Here is a 19666-nt window from a genome sequence, read left to right on the forward strand (position 1 = left end):
GTGTACATCAGACCTTGCCTGTGAGCCTGCCTTGTGCTCTGTGCAGCCTGAATCAGCTCTTCTCGTCTCAGGCTCTGTGGCTTGAGGCCTTCTGTAATTTTCCTTAAACTTCATAATATGATTTATACATGCTCATGCTATGCTAGGTAACCAATAAGTTAGTCACACATTGTCCTACCAGGCTCCATATATACTTCTTTAGTCCTATAGGGTTATTCACGTTAAGCATCTGCAAGCTTGCTCAGGATCTCGTTTGCTGTGTGTTTCAGAGTTATTGCATTTGGCTAATGAGGAAAATAATAAATCTTTGACCGTATGTTTATGTATCTGTCCTCTAGCTATAGAACTGTGTAAGCATGCTCTTCGTGTATGCGAGTGTGTGTGTATGTAATGCAGTGCAGGAGTGTAAATTTGCATCATGACTAACGCAGCTATTCGTGGTGTCACCAGTGAAGTCCGCATCGTGGCTTCTTGGTGCTTAAACGAGACTGTCCATCAAGATATTTCGTCCACAATTTCCATTTCTTCTCCTATACCTGTGAAAACATGTACTGAATTCGGTCTGTATGGCTGACTGAGAGGATACATTTCTGTGTATGTGTCAATCATTAGTGCACACAGGATTCGTCCGAAATAAGATGGGTGGCTGCAAGCGTATCTGGCTCTTCGTCCCGTCATAAAACTGGGGTTGAAGAGGGGCATTCTCTGGACCCTCTCTTTATGTTCAGAAGAGTCTACCTGTACCAAAGCCAGTGTAGAGTTTGGACTTTGGTATTTCCTCCGAGAATCTGAAGATGATTTTGTTTGTCTTTGGTTTGCTGGTGCTGAAGTAACAGTCATACACATGGTTGTCCATATTGGAAATAATTATTTTCAAAAGTTTAAAAGCATTTTGTTGGTCACAGAATATGTGAAACAGCTACAGAGAGGGATCACATACTCCGCTTGGCACGAGAGAAGGCAGAACTCAGATTGGGGTCCCATATCAGAATCTTCCCCGACTTCTCTGTCGGTGTGCAGCAAAAAAGAGGCATCAATTTACAGGAGTGAAAAAAATGCAGAGAGAACGAAACATCTCCAATGAGATGCTGTTTCCTGCACGCCTCAAATTCACCTTAAGTACAAGCTCTACTTCTTCACAGTCCCTGACGAGGCTGTGAAATTCATTGAGTCACATGTCCTGCTGAATAATCCTCCCATAGACCTGGATAAAAAACGACTGAACTGGGACCCTCCCCCCTATGTAGCACCTTCTTGCGCTCTTACGCCATACTCGCAGAGCGGCATGTGGCATGACTCCGGGTCCGTGATTCGGACCACACCCCGGACAATTATCCTTAATGGAGGGTTTTCATTTGTTCCGAGTCTCACATGTTGCTTTACTTAATGTTTATATTTGCCATCCGCACGACATTTTCATAGGTGTGCCCAGTGATGGAGGCGGGATTCATATAGCTTTCCTTTTTCATATGCCCATAGTAGACTTTTGTGGTATGTGTTCAGTGTACTCAAAATAGTGTGGCTTCGCCACAGATCCTTCTTAGTTGGTAACACGTCAACAGCGCACTCCACTGTGGCTGCAATGGTTGGTAACGAGGTTCGGTTATGCGGGGACCCCTGTTAGGCCCGTCATGCAGGGCTGCCAAGTTGGGGGAGGCCAGCCGTTGCTGGGGACGAGGGGGGCGGGGGGAACTGCACTGCTCAAGTTGGGGGGCGGTGAGGGAGGGGAGGGACGGGGGTTGATGTTGGGGGATGTTACACAAAAAATGGCGAGGGTGTACGAGCAACACACATCAGCTGAACGACACAGCAACAGCACCGGCATGGAGATGCTTACATCAGGTTATGCTTGCTGGGATGTCCCCTAAAGTAGAGACATGACTATACAGCCAATGTCGTGGAATATGCAGGGTCTGGGTAACATTTAAGAAAGCCCGTAAAATCATGGCCTATGGCCAAAGACATGGGGTTAAGATATTGTTACTACAAGAAACAAGCGATGTGGGCCGCCTTGCAAAGGGCCTGGCCCATTGTGGGGGGGAGGGGGGGGTCGAACAGGTTCTACACAACCTACTCCACACAAGCCAGAGGTGTCTTGACGTTGATTCACAAATTATCAAATTTGCGCTGGAAAAGAGCTATATTGACCCAGAAGGGAGATAGGTTAGGTCATTCTGCATTGTATGTTGGCCAGTGGGGAATACCTCATTGTAAACATATATGGGCCCAATGTTGATGCACCAGATTTCTTCAACACAATTACAACCATACTCCTGGGGTATGTTGGGGTCCAAGTTATCTGAGGCGGGGGGGGGGGGGGGGTGTTGGGATCGGTGGGACGGGCATGAACCCGATACTAGACAATGTCTCGTACAGAACCGGGGCTGCCCCAGGAACCTATCACGAGCAGGCTAAACATGCACATGGCTTCACTTGGTATACGGGATGTCTGGAGGGTCCTTAACCCCCAGCAACGGGAGTATATTTACTACTCATCGGTCCATGACGGCTCTTCCAGGATCGACCTCTTTCTTATATCAGGTGACTTAATTGTCAAGGTTGAGACTGCCCAGATACTCTCTCGCACCAGGTTTGATCATGCCCCAGTCACTTTGACCATCGCATTGGGGTCATCCCTACCCAACGACAACACCAGGCGCTTCAAATCGGCAGCCCTGCTTGACATAGTGGTCAAAGCTGAGATTTTGTCAGATATTGGTTCTTTTTTCGAGTGCAAACACGCTACAAGACACGACAGCAGGCGTTAGGTGGCAAGCTTTTAAAGTTTATATAAGGGGTATGAGAAGCAAGTGTGTTAAAAGCAATTAGAAATTACCTAAGCCGGTCTGAGGCTAGGTTACCGGCCCTGGAACGAGAATGCGTGAAGGCAGCCATCCAGGCCAAACTCGCGCTCTTCAGAGAAGAGCCTGAGGTATACGAGTCCCACGCTACACGAGAGGTTCGATATTTTACCCGCCCAGAGGCAGCCAAAAGGTATGGGGAGGGCGACAGACCAGAGAGGACGTTGGCCAGGTTGATTAGGGGCAAGTAGGGTCAGACCGAAATAGAAAGTGTCAAAGACGCACAGGGCGTTCAGCAATGGACGGACTGACAAATATTAGACATCTTTAATCCGTTCTATACCAACCTTTATACTGCTCCCCAGGGCCAAGATCCACAGCACATACGTGACCTTCTAGACCAGATCCCATATCCCGCTCCACCAAGAATCAACGTGAGTCCCAGATTACACTAGATGAGATAGTTGGTGCCATTAAAGGTCTCCCTAAGGGTAAAGCCCCTGGGCCGGACAGGCTCACATTCGAATTTTACCAGGAGTAAGTAGCAATTTTGGCTCCAAAACTATTAGAAGTCTGGGCAGGAATCATTTCAAAAGGCCATTCTCCCCTCTGCCCCCTCTCTGCGGGAGGCGATTATAACTGCCTTGCTTAAGCTCGGCAAGCCCAGTGACGAGTGTGGATCTTATAGGCCCCTCTCGCTTATGAATAACAACACCAAGATCTTCGCGAAGGTCATAGCTAGAGACTGAAATCTCTGCACTGGCTCCCAGTGGCTGCAAGGATTAAGTTCAAAACCCTCTGCATTGTCCACAAGGCCTTCTGGAGCCTGGGGCCGATAATACCTTCAACTCTCTCTTCCTAAATATCTTCCTTCTAGACCTCTCCGCTCTTCCTACTCCAACTCCCTCAGGGTCAGTCGCTTCTCCAAGCAACGAGTAGGTGGTAGATCTCTCTCTTCGGCAGGGGCCTCCCTCTGGAACAGCCTTCCTGCCTCCCTGAAACTTGAGGAGAACCATCTCCGGTTCCGGAAGCACCTCAAAACCTTCCTCTTTACCTCTGCTTTCACTCCCCCTCTCCCCTGTTGATTTTCCTGACAGATACTGCACTGGAGACCTGGCCTCCCTTCTGATCTTGGGACCAGGCCCGCCAGTTGCCCACCTGCACTGCCTCCCTGGCAACCCTGCACTGGGGACTGTTTTTCTGTATCCTTACAGCCCCCCTACCAGCACTTATGATCTACACTTACCATACACTGCCACCTGCTGGCCGTTTTATTTATCTTATTTTATTGTACTATCCCTTGAACTGAACTCCCCCCCCTACCCCCGCTCACCCTTCCCCCGCACTTTTCCCTTTCCCCTTCCCATGCACTTGCGCGATCTGAATGTCACCTGGCCTAGTAGGATCGTTGTCTGTCTTCCCTTTGTTCCCCTTCCCTTGCCTCGTCGCGCCTTGAAACACTTGTGTATAGGCGCGTTATAAATACCATATCATAGTGAATAGATTTCTACCGATTACGACGTACCTGGTCCATGAAGATCAGGGATGTTTTGTCCCCGGGAGATCGACCTCTCTTAATATTAGAAGGCTCTTTAATGTCATGTCTAGGATCGATCACGACTCAGTGGCAGTAGCGGTCACATTACATGCCCAAAAAGCTTTTGATGTGGTTTCCTGGCAGTATATGTGGGAGGTTCTGGAGGCGATGGGGGTGGGCCCCAACATGATTGGGTACATTAAATTATTGTATACGGACCCTCTTGCAATGGTGCAGGTTAATTCCCAGACTTCAACACTTTTCCCGCTCCTCAGGGGCACTCGGCAAGCTGCCCATTCTCCCCCATTCTCTTCGCTTTGGCCATTGAACCAATGGCGGACTATATCAGATTGCGACATGCACATAGAGGGATACGCCTGAAAGATACTTTTGAGATAATATCGTATGCGGACGATGTACTGCTGTACGTGAGAAACCCTTCAACACACTTGGATCCTATCCTACGGGATGTAATACATATAGGCACCTTCTAAAGCTTCACAATTAATTATTCTAAATCCGAGATGTTTCCACTCACAAGAATGACTCAACAACCAGAGTGTGAGTACCCAATCCGTTGGTCCCCTGAGGGAATAAAGTATCTTGGTATCCGAGTGTCCCTGTCCAAGCCGACCCTTCTAGCCCACAATTATACTGCTGTGGCACAGCAAGCCGAATTCAAGATGTTGAGGTGGCAAGCTCTCCCCTTATGGCTAGCTGGGAATCTCTTGCTGCTTAAGATGGTCCTTGTCCCTAAGCTCCTTTACGTCTTTGGAAACGTACCGGTATGGCCCGGGAAACAATATTTTGATAAGTTACATACACTGTGTGCAGAGGGGGATTTACCGCCCCAACCTGTCATTATATTGGATAGCTGCGCCGGCACAATATGCTACGTATTGGTACCAGAGCCTGGCGTCTCCGCCACATGTCGGGCTGGAGGTGCTGGCCACTGCCGAGTTGGACACTATGATGTTAATTTTCTGTCGTGATTATGTGGCTGCTTTCCCATATGACCCCGTTGAGACCACGCTACTGGCATGGAATAGACTGCTATACCAGACGGCTGCATCTCATCCCTATTATAAATGGCTCCAATCTGGGGATTCCCCGGGTTTGACCCGACACAGGGTAAACTTCTGGCTCGCCACTGGCTAGCACTGGGGTAACGGGCACTCACTGATTTATTCCCTGATGGGAAGTACATAACGCCCCAGACGTGGCGACAAGGTCACTCCGGGTCGGCGCTGGAAATGCTGCAATACTAGAGACTCAGAGTGGCTTTCTGTGCTATGTGGCCCTCTTGCCCGGTTGAAACACCCAACACTCCGGAAGTTAGTTATATAGCCAACTCAAGCAATGCCTGTGGGGTGTTCTCCTCTCTGTAAAGACTTCAGGCAAAAACCCCTGACCAGCCCCACAAAGCACGAAATGAATGGGCAGTCGAACTAGGCCTCGAGGTCCCCGAGGAGTTATGGAAAAAGATGTGCTCTCACAAGAATAGGGTATCTCTCAACTCCTGTCTCAGATGTATGCAATACAAACTGTCGAATAGATTATATTGCACCCCCGATAAAATGACTAAATTTGTACGTGTTGGCCCACATACCTGTCCACGTTGTAAGGTGGTAGGGGCTGATCATTTGCATATGTTCTGGTCATGCCGGGCGCTGACCGGCTTCCGATAGGAGATCCTACAGGCCGTCACAGACATTATTGGCACTGTGGTTGATCCATGCCCCCTGGGGGTGCTGTTTGGGGTATGGAAAACGGACAACACTAGAAAGATGGCAAGCTTTTTGAATGTTAGTTGTATGGTTGCCAATAAATGCATGCTACAGTGTTGGAAGTGCCCATCCCTCCCGACTTTTAAGAGGTGGCTCAATGCACTTAACTGGACTCAGGCCTGCGAGGAGGACTATATCAGCTCTCTTCCACTGCATTCTTGCCCCAAGATTGTGTGGTCTGCTTTTACTGCTTACCTTCTCAGACAGGCTGACAATGCATCTGGGACATCCTAACCCCGGACATTATAGGTGCAACATGTATTGTTAAGATGTACTGAAAGAATCTGCTTGGTCTATTGTAACATTCTACACTACTGGATACTTACATGCTGTTACTACAAGCTGTTTGTCATGATCTGCCTTGTGTGTTTGCTGTAAACATTCGCTACTAAATAAAAGTACAACAAAAAAAAAAGAATATGTGAAACATTAGGCAATCATGATCAAATACTAGGCTAGTGGTAACTGAGAAACCCAAAGGTGTCCCCCTAACTAGTCCCTGGGGTTCTCTCATCCCGGTGGCCAGGACACGGCCCTCGCTATTGGATCCAGTTCCTGGGGGTGGACCAGTGAGGGAGGATCACCTGGATGGATGTCTCAAAGAGTGGAAGTGGCAATGGCGGGTGAGACGTGGTACCCCCTCCTTTCAACACCTTTTCCTCATCCTACCACATAGGATAGGATGAAACACCACGAAAGACAAAGGACTAACACCAGAGCTGTTTACCTGACATGTCCCAATAAAAGGGTCAGGCAAAGTCAGACAATCAACCAGAATCACACACACCCGACAGCCCTTTATTTTCCCCACAGGGATAAAAGGTGGAGCATGAGAGCACAGTACGAGCAAGGCAGACCGCGCAACGACTCAGCTATCCAAGTACAGCAGTTCAAGAGGAGGAGAAAGGCAGCGAGAACCGAAAGGGTGACCAGGAGAGAAGCAACCTTGCCCTTTCCGACCAAAGCCCGCAAAGCCTGAGCAGAAGGAATCGTAAGACCGCGAACAATAGCCAGCTTGTGTTGCAGCAGATGTCAACGTACATGGGGCCCTTCCCCGCTGATAACCAACTCAAGGAGAGACGCTTTCCACCGTGGTACCGGTCTTGACTCCAGAGACAAGAGAACCCAAGCGGTTCATCACAGCCGGTGAGTCGAGTGGAGAACTGATAAGAAACCAGACTGTGTTGAATGAAAGTCACAAAGTAGCGAGTTTAAGTAAATTTCAAAGAACTGTGACCATTGAGAGAAACCCAGCTGCAGAGGAGTCCGGCACCATGTGGGTGCACACTTGAGAAACTGAGATTGCCCCATGGTTGAAATTACCGTTACCAGAAGGCCGTGCGACCGGCAGAAGATTGTAAAGCTAAGGGAAGTGAATCCTGCATCGTAAGAAAGTAGAAGAAATTGTGTAATTGCCAAAGGTGAACCCGACGGAGGGATGCCGATGGAAAGGGGGCAAAGCTTAAAGTCCCGATGAACAGTGTGTTGACAAAGGTGAACCCGACAGAGGGATATCCACAGTGAACTGTTTAAAAAGACATTTAGACTCGTGAATGCAAAGAAAGCCAAGTGAACCTGACGGAGGAAGGCAGATGTTCAAGAACTTGTTTAGGATCTGCGACCCAGAAGTGGGGGATCAAAGGAGTGAAAAGTAATCACCCATCATCCATTTGGAAAGGAACTCTTTTGTTTATTTGTTTGAATCAGGTCTTCGAAGGCGAGAGACTATTAGGAGAAAAGAGACTTGACCATCGACGGTCTTGACAGCTGAGAATGGAACTGTCTTGTGCTGGGAATGCTTGAGAGTGTGCTGTGCTCAGGAGTCCCACTTGTCCTGTGCTCAAAACGTGGGGAAGGGAGACCCCCGGCTACACAACCCGACTTATCATTTGTTAATACTACTTTTTTTCTTGTGTACCTTATACCACACTTTTGGTATTTAGTTGCAAGGATTGGCAATAGGTTTTTCTTAGAATAGGCCCTTTTTATTTGACAAGACGCCACAAGGACTCCTTTGTTATTATTTGATGGTCATAGCTTGCTCCCATCTTAGCTTAAGGTTTAGATCAGGCGTTTTTCCAACCTGCATATCAAGTTTCATAAACACCCTTGAACTGTGATCACTTGTGTCTGTATTTACTGTTGCCACCATGAGTTCCTTACATAACTAATATCTCATACTGGCAGCTGATGAGGAATATCAATGTTCTATTTAAAGTGCATTTTTCCTTATTATGAAATAAGTTATTAATGCAATGTGCAATTGAAACATTTCGCAAACAAATACAAAATCAACAAAACAGACACAAAACTGTCAGAGAACAAAACAGTAACAACGTGAAAACAAAATGACAAAATGTCAATGCGGTTAGAAAAAACACAACAACTTGTATAGAAATTCATCAAGAGATGGTGGCTCCATCTGGTACCCAAGTTACAAGTCGTGGAAAATGGACAATGGCCAAATAGAGGATATCCTTTTGGAGTGTACAATTGCTAGAATCACTGCAAATGTGCTGAGTCCCCAGAGCAACTCAGGGCTAACCACAAAAGAGAATTAAAACTCACCTTAAGTGGTGATGAAGATGGGTACATCAGCTAAAACAAAGGTGGAATTCTTAGGGTACGTTTAAAATCGCATACTAAGATTTGAAAATAAAAGGCCAAAAATACAACTTCGAATCGGCTGTGGCACTAGGTGCAAAAAAATTGAACCAAGGCTACCTGCCTTGCAAACAACGGAGAGGGGACCTAAAGACATAGATGGATAATGAATATCCTGGCAAGTGAATCTTCTATTCGAGGGATAGAGAACCAGGCTTTAGAATACAGAATGAGTGGAGGGTAGTGTTGTGATGACAAGGTCCAAAAGGATAGGGACCTAGTAACAGGCAATAGGTTGCCATAGTCATAGGTAAATAAATAGATGGTGGAGATAGCTTACCTGAGCAGTAAATGCTCCAACTTGTCATGGCCCCAAATGCCGGGTAGATACTGGGAAAACGCTGCTATGTACTCGTGGATAAAAATAAGAAAATGCTTGTGTGTAAGGATGTCATTATGTGAAGTCGCGATGACGTCATTGCGTTGATATATGCATACACAATTATGACCGCTTATAGTATAGCAAGATCCATAAAAATTCATGGACAGCCTCAGGAGATTTTGTAAAGAGGTTACAAATGAACTGAAGATTATAAGGAATGAAAGGGCCATAAAGAAAAAAAATGATTGAACTACAGTAGAACTAAGTCACTAAGAGAGATAGCAAGCTGGAGTTATGCAGACAGCTAAAGTGAAGTGAAACTCAATATCATCCAATAATGCAGTTAATAGATGAGGATGAAGCTCAATGTATATCAAAGGAAGGAACTGGTCATTGCACCTAGTAATGTGCGTTTTCATCTTATGTATCCATCTTGGTTCTTTATTAAGCAACATATATATCACATTGTTGGCAGATTTTACCACATCAACAATCTACCACAGTAGGTCATGTGTGTGTTGTGGTTCATGATAATGGGCAACTAATGGTGCCGATGTATTTTTACATCCGATACGTGACCAATGTTCTAAAATGCGGATATGTGCCACTCTCGTTTGTCCTATGTACCGGAGCCACAGGGACAATCTATACAGTAGATTACACGTCTGGTCTTACAATGAGTTATTTCCCTCATCTGCCAGTTGGTGTCACCCACTGCGAATGAGTTCATTTTTTTTGTCCATTGCACACTGAATATAAGCCGCATGGATAATGGCCTGTCAATGGACTTAAATCGCACGGTTCGATTTGGGGGTTTTGCCTTGACAGTGGTGAGTGTACAAAGTAGTCTCGTACGTTGTCATCTCTTTTTAGAGTAAACATAGGGATTTGTTGATCTGGCACCCTTAGAGACGTGTCCAATTCTTTTTTACAATTATTTTGAGGACCAAGGTGTTTGGACAATGGTACTGAGGCAACCGACATATGAACCGCTGGTGCATACCCTGGAGGAAACTTCCGATTGAAGGGCATTAAACTCCAACTTGTCCGAGACCTTACAATCCTTAAAATGATTTTTGCCTGTTCTGGATGGTGCTGAGGCAGCAACACTCTTCTTCTTAAACCTTTGAACCTTCTCTTGGGAGAAATGGGCCTCTGGTACCAAGACCAAGCCTTGCGACTCACTGCTTTCCCACTAAAAGCTACATGCAAATGCATGTGACCGGAGTGAACTCAGAAGGTCGATTAGAGTGTATCTAAGGTGGCGACCTGTACTGAAAGGCGATGCAGAGTCGAAGAGCACACCCAGTGTAGATGTTTTCTTAAGTCCCCTGTGCTAGTGGTACTGGACCCTTCAGCATGGAAAATAAGCGTGTTTTCAGCAAACTGGGTTTTATTCTCACACAGAACCGAGAGGAACTCACAGGGTGGAAGTCCTGAATAGGGCTTACACAGGCTCTGTGACGGTCAGTTGCAGAGAAGTGCTTATTGCAGGCAATTATTTGCTTGTAACCCTGTCAGCAAGTTGATGGAATGGAGGAATTACCTGGGCATACGATAGAAGTGTCTGGCAAATACCCTTGCAATACCGGTACACGATCCAAAACTGTTGGCTTGGTCAAAGTGTGTTTTAACGGGGCTTCAGTGTACAGGGCTTCAGTAAGGAACAGACATAAATCAAGGGGTGAAGAATTAAGACTTACTACCACAGCAGTACATTTGCATATGCTATTAAGTGATTAACTCTGAGCAGACTGCTTAGAAATGACACTTTTGGTGGGGGATGGCAAGTGGTGGGTGGGAATGGACACAGGAACTAGTATGGCCATGGGCAGTCAACAGGTGTGTAAATAACCAAACACATACAAGCTGGGTGCTCCTCCTAACACGTAAAGTCAAGTCCCTGAACGCTCACACCAGAGAGAATACAGCCGCTAGGGAATAAAGGCCCAAGTCGATCTTGTAAGTATAACAAGTTTTAAGCTCATACACAGATGAGTGCAACAGCAAAGGACTCTACTGCCAAGAACAGTCTGCCGAAAAGTAGCACAAGCAGAATCGCATAAAGAAAAACATTGTCACTTATGATGCAACATATACAGTAGAAACCTGTGCGTCGGGTTGGTGTGCACCTATACATGACCCGCCTGCTCCATAAGAGAGGCCAGGTCATTGATTTCAGCCCAGTCCATTGGTTTCAGTCCAGACCGTCTGTCTTCCATCACATGGGTGCTGCAGTGATCCTCTTCATCTCACGTCGAAAGGTCATAGAACAAATTAATTACAATCCTATCACAATGCTAAATTGTCATTATACTGTGCACCTGACAGATTTTAGGGCTGGCTCAAAGGAGGTTAATGGGCAATCTAACCTCCACACACCTCACTCACTCACTCACTTCCGCGCCATCCGGCTACAAGCACTCCACCTCCGTTTAATTTATCCCTCGCAATACAAATCACATGATTGTATTTCAAAGACATACAATGTCCGTACTGTTTGAACATCCAGGACTCGTTACTTTTAGGGTTGGTGGTGCCATGGAATTCTAGGGCCTCGGGGATCAATCAGTTATATGGGCTATAACTTGTGGTCGCCTGGGGATGGCCTGGGTCATGCTTTGGCCAGTGTGAGATAACATGCACACGATGCGCGATCTCTGATCGCGGCCTTGTAGAGCACATTCCTCTTGAGTAAAAAACACATCTTTGAAACACTGTTCGAACAATGAATAGGCGTTGTGACAGTTGGGGGTATGAGCTGTCCTCCTAGGAGCCCGGGCACGGCTGGAAATTTCCCTCATCTTGCAATTTGGGCCCAATGCATGCAATGACGCATTTGCAGCGCAGGCCCTGTCTCTTAACTACGATTACTAACATCTATGTAAAAATAGCAACGTTGCATGCACCCTGCACTACACTCTGTGGGTTGATCATATTGTATTATATTGAGGCAGGGTCTTTTATATTGCGGGAGGGGGTCCTTTCACCATCCTTCCTCCGCCCTGGCTCATCATAGTGCTTCAAATGCATCTCGCCTCACACTAAAGCGCTTAGGGGGCTGGAATGGGGCTCACCCCTTCCCAACACACATCTCCCTCTTAGCTCTACTGCCCAAGGCAATAGTTATGACTTATAGGTTGCGCTTAAGTAATAGTCAAAATGAAAGAACACAATCTAGAGAGATGTTTAATATGTGCGATACTCAAAAATCTAGGTAGGGCTGATAATTAGTGAACAGTCTATATATTTAACTTGATTTTGGAAAAGACTATAAAAGAAAAAAGGAAAAAAGACTTGTGGAATGCAATTCTATACTTACTAATGCATTAGTGGCCATATTAAAATAAGCATAAATCTATTGAGGGATTAAGACAAAATGGACTGCTTGTTTATGTACACCTATGGATATTCCATATGCATAGGACTTAAAAACTGATCACAAGGTGGAGAACACCACTCTTATTATGTTCCTTACTGTACTGAGGCAGCTATTTGTATTTGCACTCTGTTCAAGCGACTTTCCCAAAAAGTTCTAGTCTGGAAGAAACGTAAAATCAGAAGCAAGCTAAAAGAATTCAAACATCTTACCAACACAAAACACAGCCTTCATGTGGTCCTGTTTTGCCATGCCAAGCATGGGCAACATGGTCCCAAGAATGGAGTTCAAGAAGGGAACCATCCCAAACACTGCAAAGAAGAACAGAGTACAATATGTAATGTAGCAATTTAAAGTCCTGAATCATCTAAGAAAACTATATTATTTTTAATAAAATAATGTGTTTGACTATTCGCATTAAGAGAAAAAGAATGTGCAACTTCTTGAACTACAATCAACATCCAAATATGAAGCCATTAAATCCTCACATCCACCCCAACCCCATGTCCAAGACTGTATGGAAAGAAATCAAAGGCAAGAACAAAACGGATGTACACAGAGGTTCGGTGGGTGATACAACCGAACAAAAAGTCTCTTACAGCCTTACCCTCAGTCCATTGATCATTGGGGACAAAACAGTTGTAATGCTCAGAGATTATCCGTGCATTAAAGGACTCAGTTGCCTATGTTCATAAGCAGCTGCCAAATTCTCCCAACACTATTTTTCTTGCTCAAGTTCTGCTCATATTCCTTCCATAGCCATAACCAGACAAACCTTTGGCAGCCACTTATTTAAAGGCAGAGTTCCCTCCTTCTCCGACAGAGCCACAATTTGTTTATTATCCATTATAAGATGGCCACCATTGTGAGGGTTCATTCTTTGGTATGTTTGATCATATGAGCAGGATGTTGTAAATAGAGTATAGTGCTAGACCTAAAAGAGTCCATTGACCTGACTAAGTCCCTGCAGTGGGATGGAACGCATGGTTTAAGTTCCATCTTAAGAACCTACGTTCACTCTGTAAGTCCATGTTTTGATAAGCTTCTTGACATGGATGTCTGAAATATGCTATTAACTCTGCGCGTTCCTGTTGCAAAGCACTTGAGAACATACATATTATAAGAGAAGGGATTTACAATGACAAATTGGCATTATGGGAGACATGGCATTATGGGGGGCATACAATTGGAACGTGCAGTTAAGCTGGTCAGGACTTTTCACATCCGCTGAATTTCAAGGGTTTTGATGGGTTAAATCTGTGCAACTTAAGTGAACCTTAACTGCAGTTTTTTCTGTGAATATATATCACTGAAAAAAGTTGTTAAGAAAAGAGTTCAGATCGGGTTTAAGGCAACAAAACCCTTGAAATTCAGCAGATGTGGGAAGTGACGTTCTTAACTCGGCTCCCCCCACACCCTCTCGGTTGATGTCTCCCATGATCTAATTTTGTAGGTCGTTGTGAATCCCATCTGTTCTGTATCTGCTCATAGGCTTTGCAACAGGGGGGCCTTCAAGGGTTTTGTTATACTAGATTTTATGACCCACTAGCCATGGCCTTCAGCCGTGGCCACTGTATGTTGCAACACTAATTTCTTCCCAAAGACAAATTGCCACCTGCCTAGTAGTCATCCCTGTGGTTCACACTAGCTATGGGCTTGGGAGGATATTACTCCTCTGTAAAGAATTCAGTGAGCTAAAACGTGGTTGTAGACCCACCTGCCCGAGTAGAAGAAATCAACAGGGTTTTTGATCCATGTTCTTTCTCAGTAGAAGGGCTCCCACACCCTTGTTAAATTATTAAAATGGGTATTTCGCCGCAAGTAACCCAGGGTAATTCAGACGTGGACCCCTTGCTCATTGTGCCTTAGAGCTTCACTTCACTGATGAGGCCCGACTAAGCCGAAAACACATGTCTGGGGTTGCTGATGGCACTCTTGTTCAGAGGAGAATTGTCTAGCATTTCGGTGCTGGTCTGCACCTGTGGGTGGGACAAAGACTGATATGCAATTGGATATTTCTCCACTGTGAAAAGCGCAGTGAGCATAAAAAGTGGTTGTACACCCCCGAGTGGAAGAAATTCCATAGACCAGGGTATTTGAGCCATGTTTGTTCGCAGTAGAGGGGCTCTCACACCCTTGTTTAATATGTTACAACATTATTTTATTCTTAAAGACACAATCACGCCGGCCCGTTAGTTGTGATCAATGCAGGTATAAAAAAGAGGTTTCCCTCCCCGCCCAGCTCCGTATTCCCACGGTATTCCCCTGATGAGAAAACTGGTGAAATTTGCTGCGGAAATCCCCCCGGTATTCCACAGGTAACCCAAAAAATGCTTGAAAATCAAAGTCTCACCCGTCCTCAAAGACACTCACCATGTCCCCCCTTCATCTTTTCCTGGTCTGCCAACTCACATCAAGTGCCTATTGATCCCCCTAACCCTCACCCTATACCCCCTTCACTCTCTGTGTTTTGTGATGCATTTTATTCACCAGACGAGTTACCTCTAATCTCACGAGATTCCCACCATAAACCATAGATTTTCTACCCCAATCTGGGTCCCCAGACCACCCCCAACTTCGCATGGTCTACTCTACTCCCCCAACCCCACATCTAGCTTGTTGGCGTTCCATCCTTTTCTCTCCTCCAGACAGGTTTTTGAGCACTTTGTTTTCAGCTTCTCTCGATATTCCTGCGGAAATCTCTCGCATAGAGCTGAACAAACAAAAATGGCAGGTCATTTCTGAAAAGCCTCTCTGCTGAAGAGCACCATGGGAGCTATAGCTATTCTTTTGGGAGCAGGGGGCACACCCTTCCCAGTCAGATATTTTAAAAACTACTGGACAGTTTTACCCCAAACCTGTCCCAGAAATTGAGTCAACGTTTCATGTCCAAGTTGTTTTTACCTCATCGAAATCTCTCCAGTGGTTTTTGCACTTCAGCAATCTTCAAAGGCGAGCAGTTCAGGCCACGCAGCCAGGGTATGAGGCACAATTGAAGGGCCCGCGAATACAGTCCCAAGTTAGCACACATCATAGGGCTCACGAAACTGTGCACCATATGCTCACGCGCCTCAACGCTACTTCCTGCACAGACCCCCAAACCTATTTGATTCCAAAGGACGGTGGCGACAGAACAGCCCTACCAGAACTGAATGGGTCCACCCAACTCTCCAAAGACACAGAGTCAGGGCAGTGCCAGGGGGAGGTAGCCTTTGACATAAAGAGGATCAGCTACAAGGCAGGCAGACTCCAACCGAGGACAGCTGCAGAGTCAAACAGCACATTCTAACCGCACTGGAAAGCGAGCAGTGTTTGAGCAAGTAACACTACTCTCCCCACACTTTAGCTCACACCGGACGCGGAGGACACACTCCAAGCGACCCCTCCAAAATCTGCCTCTCATCCCTGCCACCTCCAAATTGGAACTGCCGCCGAGAACCAAAAGAGCGCTATCCCACTCCACCACCCCTGCCAGTAAGAACACGCAGTGCCAAGAGCTGGCAGCACACAGATCCGGGGCCTAATCAAAGTCTGTTGCCGGCTAGGTGCGCATGCAGGGGAAACTGAATCCAGACACAGCCCAGAAGCTACAAGAGTTCCGGAGAGGAGACGACATTATGGCAGCCTCCCAACCCCAAGAGGCCTCAACTCATCCCAGGAGGGAGGAGACCACAAAGCTTCCGCCAAAGCGGATGTTAGCCTCTTGCTCAGAGAAATCCGGACTTTAAGCAACAACATGACCGCCAGAGTCAACGCTCTGCAAGAAAGTGCACAAAATAGAAGATATGGTGGAAGCGTTGGAGAACTACCAGCAATCCACAGACAATATGGAAATGAAAATGAAAATGGAGGGTCGACTGCAAGACTTGGAGCAAAGAAACTTTGACCTAGCAGCAAAAGTCGACGACCTAGAAAACAGAGAAAAAAGGGGAAACATTTGCATGCAAGGACAGAGGCCCCAGACGAGATCCTGGCGAGCCTAGAAAGAAAAGTGAAGGCACTGGTGAACTCGCTCCTGAGCTTGAATCCGACAAGAGTCCATTGGGCAGCGGCCCGGCGGGGGGTCCGAGATCAATATTAGCAAAATGCCACCACTTTAGGCAAAAAGCTGAAATTGTGAGGCGAGCGGGAGACCATAGAGTTTGAGGACTCCAGAGTAAAGATATCAAGATCTGTCCGCCGCAACTCTTGCCCAAAGACGAGCCTGCCGCCCCTTAACCACCCGATTGCGCGAACACAACAAGATACAGATGGGGCCACCCCTTTTCACTCACTTTTGACTACGCCGATGAAGAATATAGAGTGGTTTCTGTGGAGGAAGCAACGCAAGTACTGAAGGGACTAAGAAAGGGATAGTATAGCAGAGGGAGAAGAAATGCCGTCCTCATAGGAGTCGACACGTAGACTGCTAGGGCCTAACCCGAGGAGAGGGCGATCAAAGGGGATGAGGAAATACAAAACACTGAATCCCTCCTAAACAGAACAAGCAAATTCAAGAAGTGTTTTGGACAGACAAGGTCCCAAAGAGGTGGACGCAGAGTCTAGGAAAACTGAGAGTTTGTTGAGTTGGTCATGCCGCAGGAAAAAAGGACTGTAATACCTCAACCCAGCGACTCTCCCCACCTCGGACGCAGACAAACACATTCTGCCGGGCTGGGCAGTAACCAGAGTGGCCAAAGGGCATAACAACCCTTTTTATGATCGAAAAGCTTGAAAGTCAAAGATGGGGTTCAAAGGGAGACACCCGTTCTGTGGTCCTATGCTTAGCACTGGGGCGTCTCCAAAGTTAAAGACACTTTTTCTTGCTCTATTATTCATCTTTCCTTTTTCTTACAGCAGGGGGTAGGCGGGGGAGGAGAGATTTCTCGAGACCCAAGTAGCACGATTAAGACAGTAGAAATGAGAGCCGAGGAGGATGTCCCTCATCGAAGTAACTGTCGGCAAACAAGCTTTGGCCTCAATTCCCAGGTGCCCGAGCACACACCAACAGCCGCACATCATAGACACACAGACATACTACAATCAAGCGTAAATCCACGCACCCACTCAAACATGATGTATGCAGCGCATGCATGCACCACAGCGCTCCAATGGCAGCTGACAATACAGCTAGGGTCTCTGAATGTCAAAGGCCTCAACTCGCCGCAGAAAACATCCATATTAACAAGGTTGTTTCAACAATCCAAGGTGGATTTATTGTTCATCCAAGAAACTAAATACAGACACAAATAGGAATTCTCACTACGGCGAAGGCAGGAGGGAGGGGCACTCTGGGCCTCAGGACCGGACAAAAAGCGCAGTGTTAGTATCATACTCTTTAGAGCTATCCGTGTCTCAAACACATATGGGTCCGGGCGGAAGATTCATAGTTATACACGGAACCATAAGAAGGAAAAAGATCACGCTGTGCTCAGCATACGACCCCAACAACTAGCTTTCTGCAAGGACCTCCTTGCACAGTTAGATAATGATATTTCAACCTGATCATGGACCAAGCACTAGATTGGAAGTCCTACAGGGAAGGAGCAGCTCCCCCACGAGACACAGGATTGTTCCAGAACCTAATACAAGAACATTTGTTGATGGACGCTTGGAGAACCCTCCACCCCCGGCAAAAATCATACACATTTTAGTCGCCCCTGCACAACACCTTTGCCGAATGGATCACTTCCTCTTAGAGGAGGACCTCGAGCACCATCTGAGAAGTGGCAATATAGAGCCAGTAGGATGGCCTGACCACAATAGGATTGTGGTAGGATTAGACCTGGGCCCCAACAAGCAATTAGACAGGTGCTGGCAATGTAATGACACGCTTTTTAGAGACTTTTTTTTATGGAATCCCTGGACACAGTGATAACAGTTCTTTGAAAGAAACGACACAGGGGGGACCCCCCCCCCTCGCAACACTGTATGGGAAGCGGCAAAAGCCACGACAAGAGGCCTTATAGTGGCCCGAGGGGCATTAGTTAAGAGAACCAGACAGCTCAGACACCCAATTAAAGAAACCAATCAGTGAAAAAGAGGCCACCCTGGGAAAAGAAAGCAAACGCCAAAGAAACCTTACTGGAAACAAGGGAACTTAGGCAGCAACTGAAGGAAATCTGGCAGGGGAAAGCATTAGCCCACCTGTCATGATGCCTACCCCCAGAGCACCAGGCCAGGCCCAGCACCCCCGGGAGCAGGCATCACGCCCCCGGATAAAAGCCCAGCGGCCCTTTATAGGGGCTCTTTGGACTCTGTCCTGGCGCCGTTGGCGCCAGGCTCATGAGGGGAAGTGTTTGGTGCACTTACCTGAAGCAGACCATGCTGCATGAAGAACCAAGCCAAATGAGGCTTAGGAGGGACTATTTTTTTGAAGGAACTATTTTGTTACTTGGGTGGGGCTGTGGAAGAATACTCACCTGGAACTTCTTCCAAAGCTATTTAAGCCACGCCCGGAGCAGCCACACGTGCTTCGCATTGTTCTGCATCCCAGCAGCTGAACGCTCACCGTGTCTGCTCCTGCACCTGGACTCCAGCCACGCCCGCCTCGAACCTGGAACACCTATAAGGGAATAAGAGAAGAGAAAGGTGAAAACCAAGAACTTATTCAACCTTCTTACATGCATCCGGAATATTCACGCCAGCATTCCTGAAGGAAGACTTCCATTTAAAAGCACCGCGTTGCTCGCTGCAGCGCCGCGCTTCACTCACCTGTTCCCGAGACGCCACCCGGCTCCATCGCGGCTCTCAGCACCGGTCGCCATATCTCTGAACCTAGGGGAGAGAAGAAGAGACAAAAGGTGAGCAAGGGAACACAAGAGGCAAGCCGAATTTTCAGACATATTACTTACCGGCTTTTCTTGGTGAACCATTCCACATCTCGGGTCGGCGCCGCATCTTTGGCAGGTACCCCACCCCGGCCCCTATGGGGAAAGGACAAAAGACATTACTGGAGAATTATAAAGACATTTAGAGGGGTCGCCCTCATCACTAACTCACCTGATTTTACCACCGGCAATTTAACCCCTCAACGCATCGCCTTTGTTCTGCACCTGAAATAAAGGACAGAAAAAACAACATAAAAGGAGGCTCACACTTGAACTTTTGCATCTTCAAACTTACGGCGTATCGCTCCGAAAAGTCAAGTGGATGTGCCAGCGCCATTCTGAAAACCAGTGAAGTAACTGGACGAAC

At 46.8% G+C, this 19666-nt stretch overlaps 1 protein-coding gene across 2 annotated transcripts in view; it reads right to left on the minus strand.

Annotated features, from left to right (window-relative positions):
- MROH1 (maestro heat like repeat family member 1) overlaps positions 1-19666 on the minus strand; it is a 2813132-nt gene that overhangs the window by 2500589 nt on the left and 292877 nt on the right. For both annotated transcript variants that reach the window (XM_069621886.1, XM_069621885.1), the window contains exon 6: positions 12703-12801. In XM_069621886.1, coding sequence (XP_069477987.1) covers positions 12703-12801 — 99 coding nt within the window. The remainder of the gene's footprint in view (positions 1-12702; positions 12802-19666) is intronic.

Source organism: Ambystoma mexicanum, chromosome 5q (genome assembly GCF_040938575.1).
Source record: "Ambystoma mexicanum isolate Mex_15411 chromosome 5q, UKY_AmexF1_1, whole genome shotgun sequence".
In the NCBI taxonomy this organism is placed as follows: domain Eukaryota; kingdom Metazoa; phylum Chordata; class Amphibia; order Caudata; family Ambystomatidae; genus Ambystoma; species Ambystoma mexicanum.